The 24958-nt window shown below is 44.9% G+C and overlaps 1 protein-coding gene across 6 annotated transcripts in view; it reads right to left on the bottom strand.

Annotated features, from left to right (window-relative positions):
• Nucleotides 1-24006: 24006 nt before the first annotated feature.
• The window catches only part of EPC2 (enhancer of polycomb homolog 2), a 526369-nt gene continuing 525417 nt past the window's right edge, over nucleotides 24007-24958 (bottom strand). For all 6 annotated transcript variants that reach the window (XM_054722910.1, XM_054722915.1, XM_054722911.1 and 3 more), the window contains one exon: nucleotides 24007-24680. In XM_054722910.1, coding sequence (XP_054578885.1) covers nucleotides 24516-24680 — 165 coding nt within the window. In that variant the 3' untranslated portion in view covers nucleotides 24007-24515. The remainder of the gene's footprint in view (nucleotides 24681-24958) is intronic.

The raw sequence follows: 24958 nt of genomic DNA, 5'->3' as shown, positions 1-24958 counted from the left end.
ACTAGAGGCCCAGTGAATGAAATTCATACACTGGGAGAGGGAGGGGGTCCCTCAGCCCAGCCTGCACCCTCTCGCAGTCCGGGATCCCTCACTCCTTACTGCCCACCTGCTCACTGATCCTTACCACTTGGCTTGCTGCATCTGCCCCCTGGTGGGGAGGAACTGCAAGAAGGCTCCAGGGCATGTCCAGCCCATCTCATTCAGTCCTGATGGGCTGGACCCCAGCAGCAAGCTAACCTACTGGTTGGAGCGTCTGCCCCTGGTGGTCAGTGTATGTCATAGCGAGCAGTTGAGCGGCCTTAGCATATCATTAGCATATTATGTTTTGATTGGTTGAATGGCTGACCACACAACTGGACACTTAGCATATTAGGCTTTTTTACATAGGATTCTTAATTCTTCATTTCTATCTGAAATAATTGAAAATGGAGAGGAGTGATGAAGAGAAACTTTTTACGTTCACCTAAGTCTGATGCTGGGGCCAGTGGCCTTGTGGAGACTGATGTAGGATGCATGGACTTGCACTGGCAGGTGTTGGGAGGAGGATGCTGATCACTCAGAGAGAATTAGACCCAGTCTCCACACCTCCAGGAGCAGCATTTCAGAAATACCTGAGGACAGGAAATTAACCTGCATGTCAACTGTTGGCCCTCTCAGCTTGTGAAATATTGAGAATCCCTAATTAAGAAGGCAATGGAAATCAGACAAGCTTCGTGGGTTTTAGCATAATTATAATCCCATTACTCTAAAGTCATGGCTTCTACTCTGTTTTTAGTGTGTGTTAGAGAAGCATTCCCTTTCCATGTATGTATAACATGCTCAAGGAATAGAGAGACCCAACTATATTTTAGACATTGACTCCTGTGACTATTTTCCAAGGAGGATTTGTGCTCTTATAAATGTCCTTCCCAAATGACAGTGTATAGATTCTAATCAATGTAGTCCATTTTCACCGAATCTTTAGTATTTCATTATTGTTTTGGTCCACTTTGAAATTGTTCAAATACAACAAAAAATCAACTCAAACATTAAAAAAGCAGTCTGTTCCTCATGTAATGAAGACAAGGGCAGCTCTGACTATAAGTGATACCCTTTTCATGTTGCAACAAAAAATGATGTCATAGGGAAAGCTATTAATTAGGAAAGTGCTTTCCAGAAAAAGTTACTTTCTGGACTTAAATCGTTGCCAATTGGGGAGGAAGGTGGAGAGAAGGCAGCTTTGTACCTGTCAGATAAAAGGATTTTCATTCAGCACATTATCAAGTGAATTTGTAACAGTCTCCTGCTAAATTCTCAGATTGAATCCTAATGTCACCATGTAAAGTCACCTTCCACCTTGGAAAACGTAGTTGATTTCTGTGCTTTGCGGTTTCTCATGCAAAGAACACGTATCAAACATGTCATCCCAGAAATGCACAAAAGTGACTATGTAGGTGTTGGATTCTGTCCAAGAATATTAGAGGGTTGACAAACCATCAACCATACATGAAGGTAAAATCTTTCTTTTCTTCAATTATTCTCTCTAAAAGCCACAGATATATGTTCTGTGTGTGTGCTTTTAACATGCCCCATTTATCTAGCCTAAAATTGCACATAGCAGGTGCTTGCATAACGTTTCATTCAACATTGTTTCATCATAAAGGATGAGGGGAAAAAATGGGTTCCGGGCCAGGGCCAGTCTGTGTAGAGTTTGCACATTTCTCCCATGTCTTTCTGGGTTTGCTCCAGGAAATCCCATTTCCTCCCACATCCCAAAGATGTGCATGTTAGGTGAACAGGTGTGTCTGAAGTGTCCCGGTCTGAGTGAGTGTGGATGTGGGTGAGTGCCTCTTGGGAGGGAGGGCATCCTGTCCAGGGAGGGTCCCACCTGGTGCCCTGAGCTGCTGGGACTGGCTTCAGCCACCCCGCGACCCGATTGGAAAACACCGCACTTGTTTTATTAATCTTTCTTAAATGTATGTATAGCTCACTTTTATTTAAATGTTTAATATTAGAAGTGTTTTGGGTCTCGATTTAGAAGTTCTGGATACTTTTGTGTCCAGAAGTATGCCTTAGGAACTTAGCTTGTGTTTGTGACAGTTAGCCTATGGTAAAATTGGTTTCACCACACATTGTTTCTCTTAAAGTACAATTTCTGAGAACCTGTGGATGACTAAGTGAGGACTTTAGATGTTGCTTGGTGAATGGGCATATTATTTTAGTTTGAGGACAAATTTCATCAGATAAGGGATGATTTGCTTCGAGGCTCTCAGTAAAGGCAAGCCCGACCCAGGAAGGCACCTGAGGAGGAAGGCATTAGAAGATAATACAATTCCAATAACAAGGTTTTAGATCCCAAACTGGCTCCATACTCTTCTACTAAACACTAAAATCTCTAAATAAGTGCAGTAGCTCTCAGTGCGCGGCTCACTCTGTCCTCCTGTGGATATAAACCAAGGCTCTCCCACAGGATTAAAGACTACACCGAAATTGGGTGCCTTGAGGTAGCAAGGCCAAAATTAAATTTAAGACCTCCACAGTCACGTCACCCTTGAAACTGACGGATATCAAAACAGCTTCTCTGCTGCTTTTCACTCTAGAACTTGAGTGGCTTTTTCACTCTAGAACTTGAGTTCCCCTTTCATCTCTTATTACATAGTGACAAGGAAAGATGCTAGATTTAAAATTCAATGGACACAGAATATGACACATAGAAATAAGATCGGAAGACAAGAGTAGTTCTCCTTGGTTGTAAAATTATGGGTAGAATTTATATTTCTATTCCTCAAGCATTTCTAGAATTTTTCAATGAGTATGTTATTTGCAGAAAGAAAAATAAGTACAAAGAAAACAAAGAGTCACAAAAATGTATATGGTTGACATATTATCTTTCTAAAATAAAGCTCCTGGATTTTCCTAAATGCAAATTTTATGCAGTTCCCTTCAGTAGGTTTATTTTCTATTCAACTTCTTATTTCACTTTTTTTCATTTCTTTAGAATGTCCAGATTTCTTTTAGGTTAGAAGGGCCTGTGTCTTTGGTCCTCTATAACAACTTGTAGACATTAGTTGAATGCAAAGAGGTTATATATACTGTGGTGTAACATATAAATATCTTCCAAGCACCTATGTATTGCTCCTTTACAGAGTTATATCACAAGGATAGGAAATTATTTATCTACTAGAGGCCTGGCGCACGAAATTCGTGCACAGGTATGGTTCCTAGGCCTGGCCTACGATCAGGGCCATCTTCCCTTGCTGCTGGCAGCAGGCCCCACCCCCAGCTACCATCCACACCCGGTTCCCCATTCCCCATCAGGCAATCAGAGCCTGCCCGCTGCGGGGAGGGACCAAGAGGTTGGTCGGTTCCACCCACTCCCTGGCCCCAACCCCAGTCACCCATCACCCTCTGTGTGTGGGGCAACCGGCAGGGTGGGGGCCTTGGCCTGGCACCGCCCACATCCACTACCACCCACCCCTGGTTCCCAGTTCCCCATCGGGAGATCAGAGCCTGCTGGCCAGGGGAGGGGCCTGCGGGCTAGAGGAAGCTCCTGCGTTGAGCATCTGCCCCCTGGTGGTCAGTGCATATCACAGTGGCTGGTTGTTCTGCTGTCCAGTCTATTTGCATATTATGCTTATATATATATATATATATATATATATATATATATATATATATACTAGAGGCCCGGTGCACGAAATTCGTGCACGGAGGGGAGTTCTCCCTCAGCCAAGCCTGTACCCTCTCCAATATGGGACCCCTCGAGGGATGTCCGACTGTCCACTGGGATCGGCCCTAAACGGGCAGTCGGACATCCCTCTCACAATCCAGGACTGCTGGCTCCCAACTGCTTGCTTGCCTGCCTGCCTTCCTGATTTCCCCTAACCGCTTCTGCCTGCCAGCCTGATCACCCCCTAACCACTCCGCTGCCAGCCTGTTTGCCCTCAACTTCCCTCCTCTGCTGGCCTGGTCACCCCTAACTGCCCTCTCCTGCAGGGTTGATCACCTCCAACTGCCCTTTCTTGCAGGCCTGGTTCCTCTCAACTGCCCTCCCTTGCAGGCCGGGTGCCTCCCAACTGCCCTCTCCTGCTGGCCATCTTGTGCTGGCCATCTTGTGTCCACATGGGGGCAGGATCTTTGACCACATGGGGGCAGCTATATTGTGTGTTGCAGTGATGATCAATCTGCATATTATTCTTTTATTAGATAGGATAGAGGCCTGGTACAGGGGTGGGGGCCAGCTGGTTTGCCCTGAAGGGCGTCCCGGATCAGGTGGGGTTTCCCTTGGGGTGTGAGGTGGCCTGAGCGAGGGGCCTGTGGTGGTTTGCAGGCTGGCCACGCCCCCTGGCAACCCAAGCAGAGGCCCTGGTATCTGGAATTTATTTTCCTTCTACAATTGAAACTTTGTAGCCTGGAGCGGAGCCAAGCCTGGGGTTCCCTCAGAGGCCGCAGCCATTTGTGTTGGGATTATAATTGACACTTTGTTGCCTTAAGCGGGTGGGCCCAGCTAGGGTGTGTGGAAAGCTTTGCTTCCCCTGTTGCCGGCGGCAACCCTGGCCTGCTCTCTCAAGCTCCATTCTGCCGCCATTTGTTTGAATTTGTTTACCTTCTATAATTGAAACTTTGTAGCTTGAGTGGAGGCTTAGGCCTGGCAAGGGCAGGCGGAAAGCTTGGCTTCCTCTGTTACCTAGGAAACCTTGCTCTCTGTGGCTGTAGCCATCTTGGTTTGGGTTAATTTGCATACTCGCTCTGATTGGATGGTGGGCGTGGCTTGTGGGCGTGGCTTGTGAGTGTGTCGGAGGTGTGGTCAATTTGCATATTTGTCTATTATTAGATATATATATATATATATATATATATATATATATATATATGCATTGTGTGCAGCGGTAACTATGAGGTTTAAGTGGAAAAATAATGCAGGACATATTCTCTTACGTGAAAGAAGGTTTTATTTATTTATTATCCATGCAAATGTTCCAAAAACTAATCAGTGGAAGCCCATGAGTCCTGAACGATAAAGTGTGGAAAAGCTGTTCTACATTTGGGAGATTCTGAGGGTAGGGTTTATCAACTTTCTGCCTCTTCCAAAATATAACTTTAATAGTGTTCCAGCATTATACTTGATTTTGAGGAAGAATGCACACCAACGAGCCTGCCAGGCCAGTTAGCTACGAAATGTACTTGCAGGTAAATCATTTAACCATGCCCTCCAATGCACTGCAAGAGCCCCTTTTAAATACAGTTTCCACATTGAATTGAAATTATTCACATGCACATCTATCACCCCAGACATAAGGGCTTATGAGGGCAGAACACTTGCTTTTCCTTCCTACTCAGATCCTCTTGGAGTGCATAGTTGATATTTATTAAATATTCATTCAATGACTCACTTAACAATGTATTGATTGTTTTATTTCTGAATGAGCAAGACTTTAACAAGAAAATGCTTTTATAAGAAGGCCTGTGTGATAGACACAGGTTAGCCAAGGCATGACACTTCACTACTTCCCTCTGCCAAAAACTCCCTCCCCTTCCCTCCCTTTCACAGGTGTTGATCCTAATCAATAGCATGTGCCTACAAAGTCCATTTCAGCAAATCCAACCCATAATTGCCTGGAAATAAAATAGAAGACAAATCAAACTTCAAGGCAAAACACCTTGAAGAGCTCTGTGCAAATGTCACATCCTCACATCCTCTCTTACCCCCCTTCCACCTTAAACAGGTCCCTTACAACAACACACCCTCTCCAATGCTCTTCATCCCTTTCACGTTGCTTTAGTTTTCTTCCTAGCAACATTTCTCCTGAATTATTTGCTTGCTTACTGTCTTCCTGTAGGAGATAAATGTCATAAAGTAAAGACGTTGACTTGTTCATTGCTGTATGGCCAGCACCTGAGAGTACTGCGCAGTATAGTGGACACTCGAAAAATATTTATTGAGTGGATAAACATTGCTAGATTTATTATCTTAGAAACATAAAGGGAAAACTTAGAAACCAGGTTCTATATATTGAAATTTTAATATGAGTTTCTTTCTGGGATTAAATTTTTTAAAAAAATTATTGAATGTATGAAATAGTCTCAGTAGCTAATTGAATTCAACAGTTATAACTATAAGCCTTTGTGCAATCATGGAAATAATTACTAATTCATAAATCCCGAACAAATAAAAATCTGAGGCAGACATAAGAGGATTATCATCCACCTTTTCGCCTTTGTTGTGAGTTGGTTTGGTTTCCATGTAACCTTTTTTTGTGTTTTGTTTTGCTTTGTTTTTAGAGAAAACTCCAAGGGTATTTGTTTCAGGAAGATTTTGTCTCTCATAGGATAGAGAGAAGATCATAACAGAGGGGAAATCCAATGACCAGGAAGAGAAGGGAAAAACATTAGTCTATGTGGGTTCAGCCTATTCATCAATTCACTTTAAAAGTATGTATTGAATGACTCCAGTTTTAAATAACACTGTCCTGAAAAAGAGAGTCTTAATGCTTCCAGGACAAAGAAAATGGCAATTTACTGTCTCGCCAGCAAGTGCTTAGGAGGTGACTAGGTCAAAAGGTTGTAAAAGTCCTTGCAGCATTTGTAAAAACATGGAGGTGTTTGATAGTTGGTCTCTTTCTTTGCTAGTTCGAGCAGCTATAATACAATGCCATAGACTGGGTGGCTTGTTTATAATTTATTCCCCACAGTTCTGGAGCCTGGAGGTCTGAGATTAGGTGCCAGGATGGCCAAGCGATGGTGAGCCTCCAAAAAGGACACCACTACATTGACCAAGTAGTAGCAATGGTAATGCATTTCCTGGGCCCCATCACATGCCCAGTACATACAAGCATGCCTCTGCATGGCCTTTAGCAGCCAGAGTACTCTGCACTGATGTATGTATTTTTTTTGTGGACATTAAGTTATTTTCACACATATGAGTACTACTTTTCTCATTATGGTAAAGATTTAAACACTGAACAATCTAGCAGTAGTCCCTGCCTTCTTAATTGAATAGCTGCTATCAGAATGGAGGAATATCTGATATGTCCTGAAAGACAATAAAATAGTTCCTAACATAATGTCTATACCTTCCTCCTCCCATTATTTTTGCATCTTCCTGTCTTTTTACCATTCCCTCAAATTAACTACATCTAATAGGTCAAAGAATGACCCAACATTATTATATTCTTGGTTTTTAAGTCTCCACTAACACTATTTTTATATAATTATCTTTGAGGTCAATGGACCATAATGTACCATAAGAGTTGGGGGAGGGGACTCTTAAAGGAAGTAGATATTCCCATGCAATCATCCTGAGATGAGGCACCTACCATAATCCAAAAGGGGGAAGAAACACCTTCCTTACTCTATGCCAGATACAGATAGATCCTCAATAATTAAAGCTTTAAGATGCCCAGTGGCGTTCTGGTGGCTGGGAATTGGTGGGCCAGGTAAGAAATGAAGAGTATCAATGAGCCAGCTGTTGGCACAGGGAGGCAGGCCCAGGAGTGTAACAGGGTACTATGGAGTGACCCTGTGCAGCCACTTCCGATATCAGTGGTCAGTAATTCCATGTTGTATTTCCTATCCAAGATCACCTAACCTCCCATAGAGTTTCATTCAAACTTGTCAGTAGGGAGGATTAGGGAAAGGATTGATGCAGGGGAGGCTACACCCTGACTTCTAAGTACGGAGTGTTGTTAAGAAGGGCAGGCAGCAGGGAAGCAGAAAGGAGATTGTCTTTGTAGGTGGCGAGAAATAGAGCAGAAGGATTTAGAAAACCAGTTGCTACAGAAACTAGTACTTTAAGGGAGTTTTTAGAAATAACAAGAATCATTCTTTCATTGTTGGTCCCCAAGCCTCCTCAAAGTGGGCGTGCTGAGCATTCATGAATATCTTGGTTACATCCATTTGTTCTGCATGGTCATGTGGGCATCATCATACCCAAGAGAATCCCTCTGTAGCAAGCCAGCTAGAAATGGTGCTCCCTCTCATGAGTATCCATTGTGAATATTGTCCAGACACTCATGCTCCAACTATTTGGCAGGAAAAAACAATATCATTTATTGATTATGGTGCCAGTGCACAGCAAGGACCAAGGTTAATGATTTGCTCATTTATAGTAACTAGTATGATTATACTAATCATTAGGGTCCATGAGCAAACAATAAGGAATTTGAATTCTCAAACATGTAGTTGAATTTCTCTTTGACCTCAGCATTAAAACACATAATTCATCAATCAATGAATTTCTGACTGCCATTTGGACAGCAGCTTGTTGGACTTTGCCTCTTCAATGTAAATCTAACAGGGTTAGTCAATGGGTGGTAACTTCTAATTCCACGCATCAATCTCTAGGGTCTACTTTTCTACACCAACCAAAACAAAACCCAAATTTAGGTTATTGAAATGCATTGAGATTTGAATTTTTAAAAAATCCTCACCTGAGGAGTGAGGATATTTTTTCCATTGATGTCCAGCCAGAGTGGAAAGGAGGGTAATAGGGAGAGAGAAAGAGAAACATTGATGTGAGAGAGACACACATGGATTGGTTGCCTCCCACAGGCACCCTGACCTGAGTGGGGAAAGGGGAAAGGTCAGAGAGGAGAGGAGAGGGGATCAAACCTGAAACCCAGGTACATGCCCTTGACTGGGAATTGAACCTGTGACCCTCTGGTGCACAGGCCCATGCTTCAACCACTGAGCCACACCAGCCAGGGTGAGATTTGAATATTGAGCAAGACGGTTTATAAAATGCTGATCTGGAAATACTTTTCTGAAAAAAACTCTTATATACTGACTAGAGGCCTAGTGCATGAAATTCGTGCCTGGGAGAGGTCCCCTCAGCCCAGCCTGCACTCTCTCCAATTTGGGACATCCCGCTCACAATCCTGGACCGCTGGCTCCTAATCACTCACATGCCTGCCTGCCTGATTGCCCCTAACTTCCCCCTGCTGCCGGCCTGATTGCCCCTAACTGCCCCCAACTGCCCCCACCCCCCTGCCCTCCCCCCCAGCCCGGCCTAGTCACCCTTCACATCCCCCCTGCCAGCCTAATAGCCCCTCAGCCCAGCTTGCACCCTCTCCAATCAGGAACCCTACAGGGCCTAAACTGGCAGTCAGAAATCCCTCTAGCAATCTGGGACTGCTGGCTCCTAACCACTCACCTGCCTGCCTGCCTGATTGCCCCTAACCCCTCTGCCTGCCTGCCTGATCACCCCTAACTGCCCTCCCCTGCCGGCCTGATCTCACCCCCAACTGCCTTCCCCTGCTGGCCTGATCTTGCCCCCAACTGCCCTCCTCTGGTTCAATTTGGTTCTGATTGGTTGGTTTCTATGCCAGTCAGCGTCAAAAGCTCCGCCTCCTAGGCAGCCATTGGCTCCTCACAGTTCACCCAGATTTGGTTCTGATTGGTCGGTTTCTATGCCAGTCAGCGTCAAAAGCTCCACCTCCTAGGAAGCCATTGGCTCCTCACAGTTGACCCAGATTTAGTTCTGATTGGTCAGTTTCTATGCCAGTCAGCATCAAAAGCTCTGCCTCCTAGGCAGTCATTGGTTCCTCACACTTCACCCAGATTTGGTTCTGATTGGTCGGTTTCTATGCCAGTCAGCATCTCTGGGCCTATCAATGGGGACTGATCAGAAAGGTGGGGCTGATCAGCAGGCCTGGAGAGAAATGGAGGTGCGGCTGCTGGCCAGCCTGAGAGAGAAAGAGAGAGGCAAGTCTTGATCAAAAGCTGCCACAGAGGCAATGGATCAGTCCCTGCTTCTTTCTTCAAACCTCTCTCTGGCTCTGATTCACAGTTCCCTTAGCAGTCAGTTTTGGGGCACCATGCCTGCAGCAGAAGCAGTCAGCACTGGGTTGCCAGGGCAGCCCAGCACTGACTGCAGTACTGACTTCTGTTTGGTGGAGCCTCCCTCATTACCGGATGTTAGGACCCAGGGTTTATATATATATTAGGATATTCCCAGTCTCTTGACCTTCAGGGAGCAGGAGAGACACCCCTTCAGCCTGCCTTTGGCCTAATTCAGGTGAGTCCCAGAGCTGACATTATTTATGGAAACAAAAGCAGTGAGTTGGATGAATGCCCAGGGGCCTTGGCATTGTAGGTACTTAAATAAATCAAATGATCCAGAAAACTGGAATTATGTGAGACCTACACTTGAACCTTCAGCCCTCCCATGCCCACTGGAAAATCCAAAGGGCAGGGAGGACCCTCATCCATTACAAGGGGGAGGAGGGCCAGCAGGACGAGGGGAGAGAACCAGCCAGGCATGCTCGGTGTTTAGTGACTCGGAGACCTTGTAATGTCATGGTGGGGTCAGAAAGAGACCAAGCCCCCAGAAATTAGAAATGCTGCTTAGGTTGTTTCTGATGCAAACTTGACTTCCAGTATCCAGGCTGCTCTTCAAGACCTTGTCCTGGCCCTAGCTGGTTTGGCTCATTAGATAGAGCCTCAGCCTGCAGACTAAAGGCTCCCAGATTCGATTCCAGTCAAGGGTACATGCCTGGGTTGCGGGCTTGATACCCAGTTGGGGGTGTGCAGGAAGCAGCAGATCAATGATTCTCTCTCATCATTGATGTTTTTATCTCTCTCTCCCTCTCCCTTTCTCTCTGAAATCAATAAAATATAAAATAAATAAAAGACCTTGTCCTGAAGCTTTACTGAAGTGTAAACCACAGCATTGGGCAGGGGCAAGAATGTACATTTTTAATCAGGTTTTTGTTTTCATTCTTTCCATTATTTTACTAAAAACTCTTATCCCTATGGCTTATTTTTTTTTTTATTTGGTTATCTTTCAGGGTCAGACATTTCTCAGAACTTTTCCCCAGAAAAACTACATTCTACTTGAACATAAGAAAGAAATGCAGGAGAAACCAAGATGGCAGCATAGGTAAACACCTAAACTGCTGCCTCGCACAACAATTTCAAAACTACAACTAAAAGACAAAACAGACATCATCCAGAACCACAGGAAAGCTGGCTGAGTGGAAATTCTACAACTAGAAGGAAAGAGAAAAGCACAATGAGACTCAGAGGAGCTGCAGGAGGCAGAGGTACCGAGGTGCACACGCAGAGAGGGCTGGCAACTGAGTATGCGGCTGGCTTTCTCAACTGGGAGGGAGACAAAAGCTCCCAATGGCTCTGAACTCCAGTTCCGGGCGAGACTCTGGGGACCCAGACACATACTGGGAGAAACTGGACTTTCAGGAAAGAGAAAAGCACACTGAGACTCAGAGGAACTGCGGAAGGCAGAGGTACCAAGGCACGCACGTGGAGAGGGCTGGCAACTGAGTACACGGCTGGCTTTCTCAATTGGGAGGGAGACAAAAGCTCCTGACGGCTTTGAACTCCAGTTCTGGGCGAGACTCTGGGGACCCAGACTCATACGGGGAGAAACTGGACTGTCTGGCAGCAGGTGAAACTCGAGGGCGGCTTTCTCTCAGAGGTGCTTGCAGCAATTACCGTGGGACACTGAGACCCAGGGCCTCTTAGGGCAGGGCTGACAGGAAGCCATTGCTGTCTGCTCCACCCTGAAACTCCGCCCCATCCAAGCTGAGCACAGAGGTTTTTGCAAGTCTTATCTCATAAGGGGGCTCCAGCACAGAATTTCTCCCAGAGTAGACACAGCTGATCCTCAAAGCAAATTGGCCTGGAGGTCAATTCCTCCCAGTGATACCAACAACAATCAAGGCTTAACTACAAAAAGACTGTGCACACAGCCCACAAAGGGGTGCACCAAGAGTGTCCACCTCAGGTAACTGGGAGGCTGAGCCACTGGGCCCTATAGGACACCTAGCATACAAAGCCACTCTATCAACTCAGGGAAGCAGCCAAAATGCAGAGACAAAGAAACAGGTCACAAATGAAAGAAATAGAGGAAAGCAAATGACTGGATATAGAGTTGAAAACCACGGTTATAAGGTTTTTCAAGAATTTTCTAGAAAAGGCCGATAAATTTAGCAAGACCCTCGAGAATATGAAAAAGGACCAACTAGAAATTAAGCATACACTGACTGAAATAAAAGATAATATATAGAGACCCAACAGCAGACTAGAGTATCGCAAAAATCAAGTCAAAGATTTGAAATACAAAGAAGTAAAAAACACTCAACCGGAAAAGCAAAAAGCAAAAAGAATCCAAAAATTTGAAGATAGTGTAAGAAGCCTCTGGGACAACTTCAAGCGTACCAACATCAGAATTATGGGGGTGCCAGAAGAAGAGAGAGAGCAAGATATTGAAAACCTATTTGAAGAAATAATGACAGAAAACTTCCCCCACCTGATGAAAGAAATAGACTTACAAGTCCAGGAAGTGCAGAGAAACCCAAACAAAAGGAATCCAAAGAGGACCACACCAAGACACATCATAATTAAAATGCCAAGGGCAAAAGACAAAGAGAGAATATTAAAAGCAGCAAGGGAAAAACAGTTAGTTACCTACAAGGGAGCACACATACGATTGTCAGCTGATTTCTCAACAGAAACTATGCAGGCCATACGGGAGTGGCAAGAAATATTCAAAGTGATGAATAGCAAGAACCTACAACCAAGATTACTCTACCCAGTAAAGCTATCATTCAGAATTGAAGGTCAGATAAAGAGCTTCACAGATAAGAAAAAGCTAAAGGAGTTCATCACCACCAAACCAGTATTATATGAAATGCTGAAAGGTATTCTTTAAGAAGAAGAGGAAGAAGAAGAAAAAGGTAAAGATAAAAACTATGAACAACAAATACATATCTATCAACAAGTGAATCTAAAAATCAAGTGAATAAAAAATCTGAGGAACAGAATAAACTGGTGAATATAATAGTATCAGGGGCATAGAAAGGGAAAGGACTGACGATTCTCGGGGGAAAAGGGGTGTGGTGGGTGTGGGAAGAGACTGGACAAAAATCATACACCTATGGATGAGGACAGTTGTGGGGGAGGTAAGGGAAGAGGGTGAGATGGGAACCAGGTGGAGGGGAGCTATGGGGGAAAAAAAGAGGAACAATTGTAATAATCTGAACAATAAATATTTATTTAAAAAAAGAAGAAGAAAATAAAGAAATGCAACCCCACCATCTAAACATTCAGGATAGGTCTGGGGAGGGGGCAGGAGCAGGGTGGAAGGAGTCAATGGGGGGAAAAGGAGGACATCTGTAATACTTTCAACAACAAAGATAAATTTAAAAAATAAATTAATTCAAAATAAAACTTCAGCACAAAGACAAAAAGGACTAATTGAATATCGATCAAAGAAAGCTCTCTCGTTTATTCCTGACTTTAATATTCTTTCTTAAAGCACATCTTATCAGCCTGGCCTCTCTTCTGCCTAACAGACCCACCAGCAAGATTAGCAGGAAATTGGAAATGCTACAATAAGATCCTTAGATCATAAATCTCCCAAAGTGGAATCACGTCTGTCTCCTGATTTAGTGAGGATACTTGGAGAGACTGATGGATGTTACATCAATGATCACACCAACAACACCACGTGCAGTGGGTTACAGCTCGAGTGCACTCACGGTGGACTTACCTCCAAGAGATTTAACTACATGCTCTGCATAGAAATGAGCTCACACGTCCTAATTCCCTGTCCCAGGCAGAGTAACCCTGGACTTGCAGCCTCTTGCTCTGTTGCATGACCAGGTGTTGATTTGAAAACTAAGGGCAACTAATAAGACAGGCCCAAAAGAAACACAAGCATTCTGGGCTGTCACCTCTGTCACCTTCTTTGTGTCTCTGTAGATTTTAGCCTTTCATAAACACAGCCCTCACTGTCCAGAACAGTGGAACACAAAATGTTTCCCACACCACTTAACTTCAAAAATGCAGGCCACTGAAAATGTGGTAGCTGGCAAGACATGAAATTCAAATGCTGATGGAATAAATTTGACACTGGGGAAGGTTGGGATGTGGAAGTGAGGTGAGAGACTAGGAGAGAAAGATGTCCCTATGCCGTTACAGTTAGCTTCAAAAAGATCCTCAAAGGTGTGTCCTTACTTATTATTTGGGGTCCCAACTGGTCAGGGACCAGTAACTAGCCCACCCATCACCACTTATAAAGGAGACTGCCAGGCCCAGCTGCCTTACAGAGGGAGGCATCAGGCAGCCGAGCTCCCTCACCTTTGAGCCACTCCCCTCCTCCCACTAGGACCACAGGCCCCTGGAGCGGGGGAACCAACCTCAAAGCTGGACCCCGGACCATCTGAGAGCCTGGCGTGGAAATGACTTCCGGAGCAAGAAAGCACTGAGCAACACAGATTGTGTCATAGAAGTAAATACAGGCAGAAGAGGGACAACCCAGAGAACTAGAGTCACAATGGATCCCAATGGGAGTACGCTACATGACTCAGCGGGTCAGGGAGCCAGTTCTCAGGGCGAGAGATGAAGTGAGAAGACACCGAGAAGAGGTATGATTGAAAGGCATGGTACAGGCACTGCCCCAGAGAGGAGATCCAAGCATCGTGAATCCCAGTGGGCCTTTAATTCCAGTCTCAGAACTGACCGAGTCAGGTTCTGTTCTACCCACACGCCTGCTTCCTACACTGCCTTGCAGCTGAGACACTTGCTTCGTTTTCTGCACATGTGACAGGCCTCGCAGAGGAGCGAGGCTAATGTTTTTCTGCGGGCATATTAAAGTCTCCTTATGTGACAAGCATCAAGGGCAGTGTAGGAACACTCGAGATGAATTTACTTTTAACTGTCAAGTGCAATAGAACTGTTACCATCAGCATCTTGAGATGCAGGGGGAAAAAAAAAAGGATAATTAAACCCAGCCTTTCAAATAAGCATGGTTGCAAAGGTTACAAAACACAGCAGTGCTGCCAAACTTGGTGAAATCAATTTCCATTTTGTTGCAGTATGTGTCATGCAAAGATTGCTGAAACCAACAAAATGAAAAGCATTAATAATTGGTATTAATAGCTTATATAAATTAGTTTGCTTATTTGCCTAAAAGAAAATTAGCTAAACAATGCATCAAAGGAAAGCCCTCCACATTACATAATATAAAGCTTATATTTTCTATTGTTTGTTTTTAAATGAGGAACTCAAAGTTTGAGGAAATCTAATCAGTTAAGGAAAACGAAATGAGAATCCCTCTGTTTGTCAATAAAATGAAGTCAATTTGATGAGTGCAGAAGGGGCATCTTAATGACTTCAAAGGTGCTGAAAATATAAAGGGTAGCACATAAAATATAACTGCTTACTTCAAAAAATGGTGGTAATATAAGTTCATATTTATTTGCAGCACTTGCTGACTACCAATACGTAGGAGTCATTACTTGACTCTTCTGCAATGCCTAGTAGGTGGATGGGGGATAAATAATATGTACAAATGGGACAGCAAATGCTGGCGAGGTTAAGGGCTTTGTGAAAAGTATTTTGAGGTTCATTTTAATGGTGTTTATTGTTGGGCAAAGCCCTAGCTTGCCTGCCATTGGCCCTATTACAGGAATCAATGTTGGGCATAGTGAGAGGTGATGGGGACAGGGAGTAGAGGATCTCCGGAGCCCAGTTTTTTAAAAAATTTATAATCATACTAGAGGCCAGGTGCACGAAATTCGTGCCAGAGTAGGCCTTCCTTCCCTCAGCTGCTGGAACTGGCTTCCCTCTGGCACCCTGGACCCGGGCTTCCCTCGAAGCCCTGGCTTTGTCCGGAAGGTCATCTGGAAGGACATCTGGTCTAATTAGCATATTACTCTTTGATTATTATAGATCTCTTTTGTCACATGCTGGGATACATTCTGTTCTTCAGGGGCTAAGTTACACACTTTGAAGACTGTTAGGCTCTAGGCTTCTTCCTTTATTCGTCATTCTTTCTTGCCTATTCATCTTTATTAAGGATTCTACCAGAGATTGGTTTCTGACAGCTCCCTATAAAGGATGAACACATGAAAAGTTGGCTACCATTTCAGAGACTTAGAGATGTATCATAAAAATCAGACAGGAGTTTAGTTACATGGAGCAAAACAGGGGGTGGGAAGAACCAGGTTCTCAAACAGGGTAATATATTACATTGCAAAACCATTTCCTACTCCCATCTTATAAATAATTCACCTTCGCATCAATTGACCCCACAAGGTGATTCACGCATTCTCTATCCAAGAGAACGACAGGAGTAAAAGCCATCCTCCTTCCATGGACCTGGGTGCATGGAGGATGTCAGGGCATGCTAAACCCTGGCTGCTTATAAAGCTAAATTCTCAGACCAGGGCTGCAATGGCCAAAGCTCTAAGGGAAGCCTGGTAGGCCAGGCTGGAGCCCCGCACGTGAGGCAGTGCTGCTGAAGGCAGCAGGGATTCCAGGAGAGCAGGCACTGCGAAGCCACTCCAAAAGCAGCGGTTTTCCTACTTGTCTGTGCAAATCTAAGATTACGCATCCCCTCCAGGCACAGCAGGCTTTGCTGAGGAAAAGAATTAAATACTTATTAGCATTCTGCACGTGCACCCTGAAAACTAAATGCACCCACGTACTTCGGTGCAGTCCTTGCGTCGTTAGCACAAACACTTATCCACGTCTGACAAGGGTCTGACAAGGGACTTCAAACCACTTCAGGTAATTGCATTTCCAGAGCAGCAGTTGATATAGAAATGGGAAAGAGTTGGCTTTGCCTCTTCCCTTGCTCAAAAAGGAGATAAGATCTAGCATTCTTCCTTTTTTTTTTTGTAATCAAAGTTTTGCTTCAAACTATTTAACTGTTTTCTTCCTAACCATAAACTGCATGTTTCTGTCTTGTTCCTTTGCTTGCAATATGTGCTTCATTATCATTATCTTATTAAATCATGGATTATCTTTCCAGTTAATTAAACTCACTTTTCACTTTGAAACATTGCATTATAAAAGAAAAATACGGATGTCATGTAGAATTATTTCGCTAATCTGTTATAACTCAGTCAAATAATTACTCCCTGCCTCGAGGTAGTTAAAAATGAGAAATGGTTGCAACTATGATCAAAATCTTTCTCTGGTCTTTCTTCAAATTCCAGAATTTTTAAGGCCAGGTAAGTATAAAAAAGCCAGATTCTGAATAGTGCTGAGAAAACATCTTCCAAAATCAATATTAGACATTTGGATTTCTGATTAGTTACAAGAAAAGACCCACCGAAAGAAATGTGGGTTTGCCCAAGGCAAACTACTGTGCTATTCCTTTACTTTACATTTCAACTTAGTTATTTCTTCATTTTCCTTTGTTGGATGAGCTACAGAGGAACTTTCCTTAAGAATCTGTCCACATCTCTGACAAAAAAGACATCTTCGGTGCATTAATGAATCCTGACCTAAATCCATTAGTTAAAATGAGAATAAATACTTAATAGTCAGGACCCATCTCTGACTCAAGATTAATTTCATAATAACTGTAAAAAATATTTAGAAATAAGCCAATGACTACTTCCGATCATTCTTCAGAGGGCAGGCGGAAAGAGAACAAACAACAAGGAAACATTCAGAAAACAATGCCTTCTACAATGGTTTCCAGTTGAGTCCTAAGGAGCAACAGACCCTTCAGACCTAAAGGAAAATGCCATGAATGGGATTAAAATCAGTTCAGGACACTGAAGAGGTCAACAAATATAAGCACAACAATGATCTCTATATATAAAACCCTAATATGCAAACAGACTGAACAGCGGGACAATCAAACAACCGAACACCCGGTCACTATGATGTGTGCTGACCACCAGGGGATGCACGCGGAACATGGTGGGCATCGGCAGCAGGCGGCAGAGCAAGGAACATGGCAGACATCGACCCCGGTAGAATGGTGGAGCAGGTGAGTGGGGTCACCAGACCAAGGTGGGGCGCTGGTTGCTGTCACCGGGGCGAGCCTCTGGTGGTTACTGAAAATTCTTTGCTCCCATGCACCGTGGTCTCGCTGGTTGCTCGCACCTGCTTCTGGCACCAGAGCTGCCACTCACACCTGCTGCTGGCGCCTGGCGCAAGCCCTGATCATTCAGCGCCATCAGCAGGTGTGAGCGGTGGCTGCCAGCCCCGATTGCCCCTCAGGGCTTCTCCACCTCCCCCTGCCCCTGAGGGGCGATCGGGGCCAGCAGCTGCCTCTTGCACCTGCTGCCAGCGATGGCCCCACTCTCACCCACTGCTGGCGCCAGCCCCAATTGCTCTGTGCTGTCAGGGGGTGTGAGTGGGGCTGGCGCCGTCAGCGTCAGCACGTGGGAGCTGCAGTGGTGGGAGCAGGGCTGACGGCAGACAGGGGATGCGGGGAGGGGCCACAGTGGGAGGGGGCGGGGCCAGGTGGGGTGCGTAAGATGGGCCAAGACGGGCCCCTGTGCCCACAACAGCCTCGTGGCCCACAGTTCCTTTCAAGGTGCACAAATTCGTGCACTGGGCCCCTAGTTACAAAATAAAAGCATGGAAGCTGCCCCCCTTTTAAGGCAGTTTCTCAAATGTCTGCCTCACCTAAGGATGATGGAAACAGGTGTGTACAGGATGGAGCCCAAGGTCTTGGAGAGTGAGCATTTCTGAATGGTTCAAGTTCATGTACTCCACACACATTCATCAAATACCTAGGATATGCCATTAATCTTAGGAGCCCGTGTCTTACCCACTTACACCTTGTGCATCCTTTCCCTTCCTGTTTCTCTGTGTTTGCCAAGTGGTGCTGGCTAAACAGTGTGTTCTGTGGAGCCCTGTGCTGCAGGAAGAAAGCTGCTCTTGTGGAATAGACGGAAGTGCCGCATGCGCTCCATTCCTTGTGGATTTACAATGTACATCAATCAAAGGAGAGCCTGGTGGGAATTGCAGGAGGCAGGGGAGCTCCTTGCCTGTGCGGTTAGGACAAGGCTGTATAGCTCTGGAGGGCTCGGCTCGCTTACCTCTAACCTGAGAGCATTTTCTCAGCTTACCTTAGCAACTCCCTCCCAACACAGCCTCCGACTGTGGGAAATGGAGCAGACTTTTCTGGCTACCCACCCAGATCTGCTTCTTCCTTCCTCCTTTTTAATTCCTATTTTGTTCAGATAACTATCTGCTGCCATGCACCGCACATGCCTCAGGGGACGCTGAGCTCCCTTTAGCTGTACTAAGCTGAGGTGACCACATTTTGCTTGCGATTTGCTGGCAGCCCGGGTGGAGATCTTCTTCTCGTCCTGTGAATGTCTAATAGTATCCCTCCGTTTACTCCCCTGGACGCTGTGAGCAGTAGGCAACAGCTGTGAGAGCCAAAAGAATAATGGAGAATGGAGCTAAGCCCATAGGATTAAGCCTACCCTGGAACCCACTGTCTCTCTGGACTTCCAGTTATATGAGCCAGACATTAATCTACGCCTCTGTGATTGGGGCACCTGTCACTTGTAGCTGAAGCCATCCTGATGGACACTGCTCTCTATAAAAGGCCCCCTCCCTGTGCACCTGCAACAACTGTGTCCGAATCTGTCTCCAGAAACTGTTTATCCTATTTATCCATGTTGCTTATCCTCTTTCGAGGAATATTTTTAGTCTCTGCTCAGTCCCTGTGGATGGGCTCACCTTGTCCTTTACCTTGCTCCTTACTGCCTCACTCGGCCATGACTGGCAGGGAGCCCAGTGGATGGTTAGAGCCCTGGGCATCCTGCACGCCTGGGAGAGCCTCCAGGTTTCCCTCGGCTCCCACACATCCCACACTTCCCAGGACTGTGCCTGACGCAGCAGCTCTGCCAAGCCAGTGCCTCCAGGTGTCCACGGACCAGAAGAGAACATGTGCAGAGGGTTAGGAATTGGGTGATGCTCTCACCTTAAGCATCTCCAGCCTCCTGCTGAGGCCCTGCATTACTGCTTCTAAAACGATGCCCTAAGAGTGCCAGCAGCAGAATCACCAGGATCAGGATCAGATGCTTGTTCAAAGTGCAGATTCGGGATGTGGCTGTGAAAACCTTATATTTCACAGCTGAATCCATGGTTATCACCCACTCCAGATTCCTTCAAAGACAGCTCAGAGGCCAAGACAATGAGGGAGGGGGCTGGGAAGGAGGCAAAATTATGAAGGCGAAGGGTAAAGTGGGAAGTGGGACAAAGATGCTGGACTGTTTCCGGGGCACAGTAGTGGAACGCCACCTAAAGGCAGACTCAAATCCTGTCAGCCATTGGTTTTCCAGTGTCTATAACGCTCACCTGTGTGCATCCACGACCAGCCTTTGTCTTCTGGTGTAATTTTGACCCGGGCATATCCAGCATCACAATGGAACCCTCCACAAATCGCAGGGTATCCATCAAATATGAGTGGTCCAAACCCCAAAGGTCAGAGCAAGGTGTTATAAGACGGCAATCGAGCAGTCACAAAAAATTTGTGTACTAGTTAGCAATTTCACAAATATGGAATATATTTCAATCTCACCTCCTAAGTCCAAGCCAGTTCCTATCGCTCATTCCATGCTTTGCAGCTTTATAAGTTCTTTCCCAGCGAGAAAGCGAAATGGACCCACCCCTTCCCTCTCCTTATGAAATACGTTTTACACAGTGAGTGACACGACAGAGTCAGACTGTACGGAAAATAATGGCTGTAATTTCTGATGGCTAACTTACCCTGAGTTGGTTTAGGAAGAGTTTAGTTATTGCTGGGGATGGTACCATTTTCTTTCTTTTTTGGAAAATAAGTGATGGGTGGGAATTCAAAATTTATTTTGGAATGCAGATCTATTTGAAATGGACTTTGATGAAATTCCTTCAGACCCTCCTCATATTCACAGTGAATCCCCTTGTGCCTTTTATTACAACAAGTCCACACATTCCCTCCTCTTCTGCTCCCACTACCCCAATTCTCATTGCACATTTTGATGACAAGAACTTCATTTCTTGCTCACTCGAGGCAAATTAAATTAGTCTGAGGCTTGGGGTTCATGGCTGTTCCAGGTCCTTATACAATGGACTAAAATAAAAATCTACGGCATAGACTCTAATCAGTGGATCTATTTTTTGTATTCTAGTTTTTAAATTACATTGGAGACACCACATAGAGTCAACTTACAATGCATGGGATGTTTATATTAGAACTCAAAGGTCAGGTGTTGGAATCTGGGCCTTCTGGTCACCAACATTTCGCCCATCTCTTATTCTCTAGTTGAATGGCTCCCAAAGTGGCTGTGTATCAGGATTAAGAGTTTCCTAAAAGTGCAGATTTTCTGACGCAACTCAAATATAACAAATCTAACTCTCTGGAGTTCCATTTTCTTTTTTTTTAAAATAAATATATTTTTATTGATTTCAGAGAGGAAGGGAGAGGGAGAGAGAGATTGAAACATCAACAATGAGAGAAAAATCATTGATTAGCTGCCTCCTGCACATCCCTCACTGGGGATCGAGCCCACAACCCCGGCATGTGCCCTGACCAGGTTCATAGGTCGATGCTCCACCACTGAGCCATGCCAGCCTGGCTCTTCTCTCTCTCTCTCTCTCTCTCTCTCTCTCTCTCTCTCTCTCTCTCTCTCTCAAGCTCCCTGTGTGATTCTCACACAGCCACCAGGAACCCATTTACGGAAGACATTTGGGAACCACTTTTCCGGTCCAGGAGTTCTTGAGCTTGTGTGTGCATCAGAAGCACCTGGAGGCCTTAGTAAAATACAGATTGAACCCCCAGAGTTTCTGAGTCAATGTCTGAAATGGAGAACTCACATTTCTAATGAGTTTCTAGGTAATCTGATCCTGCTGGTCTGGGGACCACAGTCGGCGAGCCCTGGGCTGTAACCCAGTTACTTGTGCACATATTATTATTCATTAGCATTTCTATTAGGTGGCCAAGGACTGGGTTCAGAGGGAGAAGTAATCCTCTCATGAGAAGAGTAACACACCGAGCTGAACATCACCGAATCTACTGAATCAACACCACCAGGAAGCCCTAGGAATTTTATTGTTATGAGTTATGCAAAAGGTTCTGATTTATTATAAAGACTTGAAACATTGCCTTAGATGAGCCAGACTTACGAGTTCATGAAGAACTTATACTTGTAGAACTTATAAAAAAGTATTTGTTGTTTCTCTAAAATTCAGATTCAGTGGCTTATTCCATGTCTTTATTTGGAAATCTGGCACCTGTACTTACTAGGCTATCTTTGCCAGGAGTTAGTTTTCTCTGTATGTTCCCTCTTTTGCTCAACATAGCTCTAGTTTAAATGCTTATGGAAGTGATGGTGAGTAGTGAAATCCATACAAACATGATGTGTGGGGGTGAAGAAGAGAAAATTAAGATGTTTCCTCAGGAAAGAAAACACACACACACACAAAGGAAAATTCATTAATCTAGACAGCAGAAACAAAGTCAGAAAGAAAATGCCTGCTAATGGTTTTTCACCAGACAATTCGTCAATTACACAGTCAAAAGAAACCCTGAGGAATAAAGAGACAGCAAAGATGCTATTAAACTGTTCCAAGTGAAGCCATATATAATTAATTTCAAACAAGCATAGCTACGAAAACTCAAATACTTCAAGGTGCTGAGTGAGAGGTGGGATAAATCTGTATCAGGCTTCAAAACGACGCTTCCAGGTGAGTCTACTATTCAACCATAAGCAGGGAGATAATGATGTCTGCCTCCTCCCTGTTTTATTGGAGGCCAAAGAGCCTCAAGTTGAGACCCTCCCATTGCATCAAAGAGAAGAAGAAACAAGCACACGGCCCAGCCCCTGACATCAGCGTGTAACTATTAAGAGACTGAATCAAATGAGTGGGACAAACAAAACAGAGAAGGAAAATGCACTGATGCAGAAGACAAAGAAAATAAGGGAAGTGATCTGGCAAGCCCTTCCCAGGCTGAGTAACCACCATGCGCACCACAGGCCCTGCAAAGCAAGCAGCTTTCTCCCAATGCAGTTCTACCATTCCACAGGTTAGAGGTCGGCACTTTTCCTGTAAAGGACAAGGCAGTACATCTTTTAGACTTAGCAGGCCATACACACTCTGCTGCATCAATCTACTCATTCTTCCTGTTGTAGCACGAGAGCAGCCCTAGACACTATGTAAATGAAAAGACATGGCTGTGTTCCAATACAACTTTATTCACAAAAATAGGCAGTTGATATGGAGTGAAAGTTTGTATCCTCCACCCCAATTCATATGTTGAAGCCTAATTCCTAACGTGATGGTATTTGGATGTGGGACCTTTGAGAAATCATTAGGTCATGAATGTAGAGCCCTCATGAGTGGGATTAGTGCCCTCATAAGGGAATGCAGGGAATGGAGCTCTCTCCCTGCTTTCTGCCCTGAGATCATACAAATAGATGGTGTTCTGCAAACCTGATGAGGGCCCTCACCAGACACAATCTGCTGGCATCTTGACCTTGGACTTCCCAGCACCCAGAACTGTGAGAATTAAATGTTTTTGTTTCAGCCATTTAATCAAAACTATATTTGTTACAGCAGTCTAGCAGACTAAGAATGGTGAGGCGTATTTGGCCCATGGGCCATAATTTACCAACCCCCATCATAGGTGAGTGCGTGTGGCAAGGATAGTATCATTAATGGGTACTATGGAGCACTGGGTGTCCTGATGGTGGATGTTCAATAAAACACAAAGACTCCATTAACTCATCACTATGCATACAAGGTCAGAGTGTTTAAAGATCATCCCAACTTGTAAAGGCAGGAAATCAGGATTCTAGGAATAAAAACAAGGTGCTTATTTGAAATTCTGAGACTGTTCAAAACGGGAAAGAGAAGGAGATACGGGGACACAATGTTTTAGGATGTTTTTAGAAAGGTTTTCTTGGTGGCCCTGCCAGAGAGAAGCTGACTGTGCGGGGAAGGGGGACCGTCTTGCTAGGTTCTCTGACTTTAATTTGCTACTCCTGAGGGTTCATCGTGTGATAAGGTATCATCCTCATTCATCAGGGAGGTTTCCTGACCTTCTAAATTCACAGACTTTGCATTTAGCATCCTACCAAGTGTACTTCCCCAAAAAGAAAATACTAAGTCTTTGGCATGAAGTTTTATAGTTTAAGCCAGAAAATATCCCCCAGGGTGTATGTAAAGCATAACTTCAGTGACCTCCTTTATGAGACTGGTAAATGTGTTTCATCTGAGATCTTCATGTCAGTCAGGCAACACCCAAGCATGCATTTTACTCTGTATAATTTAAAAGCTTTATTCTCCTCCACACACACACACAATTAGCAGACATTGCTTTTTCATAGGGGAGAAGGGTTAGACTTCCTAGAGACACTCAGAGCTGATCACAGAAAGAGAAGATCTGACCCAGCAGCTTCTGAAAGGGTCAATGAGGTCAAGGAGTCCTTTCACCCAAAGGCCTGGCCGGGTGGGGACAATATAGGCCACTACAGCCTGTCCGTTGTGGGTGCTGGCAGGATCCTTCCTGCAAAAGTGACAAAACGCAGCCTCTTCGACCAGGAAGTCTGGATGCCAGATAATGCCCTCAGTCTGCACCAAATTCCCTTCCCGAATCCCACGGCCTCATGCAAGAGCGTTTTAACGAAGCAAACAACTGTCTTCTGCTTTCGAGTCCAATGCATGCTCTTCACCAATCGCAAGACTGGCCTTCACTCAAAAGTTCACTGTTTACACAGTTTTTAGTTTGTGCTTCAGAGGGCTGGGCTCTGCCTCTCCTAGGAATGGCGGCATCATATCAATGGAAGCATGAAAACCCAGGCAAGCGCTGGCAGGCAGAGCGTGTGGGCACTGCTCCCAGACGTTCTCTGAGCGTGCATTACAGCGAAGACAGCGTTAGTGTGGTTGGTGGGTAATTCCACATTGCAGATCATTCCTTCACAGCACGACCTACACTCCTGTTACAAAAGGAAGAGGAGAGGGAAATGAGAGAATGAATAACAGGAAGAAGAGGGAAGGGTGAAACAAACAAACAACAAAACAAAACAAAAGCTCTGGATCTCTAGCTGAGGACAGACAGAATTAGAGTTGGTTAACCAGTCTATCAGCTGCCCAGGCCCTTGGGTAGCCTTCCTTCCACTGACCTGAAAGTAAGGGACATCTGGAGAATCTTTTCTTTTTAACCGTGTTTTATCTACACCAGCCCAAGCATAAGCAGGGGAAAGAAGAGGAAGGG

The sequence above is a fragment of the Eptesicus fuscus genome, chromosome 11 (genome assembly GCF_027574615.1).
Source record: "Eptesicus fuscus isolate TK198812 chromosome 11, DD_ASM_mEF_20220401, whole genome shotgun sequence".
Classification (NCBI taxonomy): Eukaryota; Metazoa; Chordata; class Mammalia; order Chiroptera; family Vespertilionidae; genus Eptesicus; species Eptesicus fuscus.
This window is presented reverse-complemented; position numbering and strand designations above follow the sequence as displayed.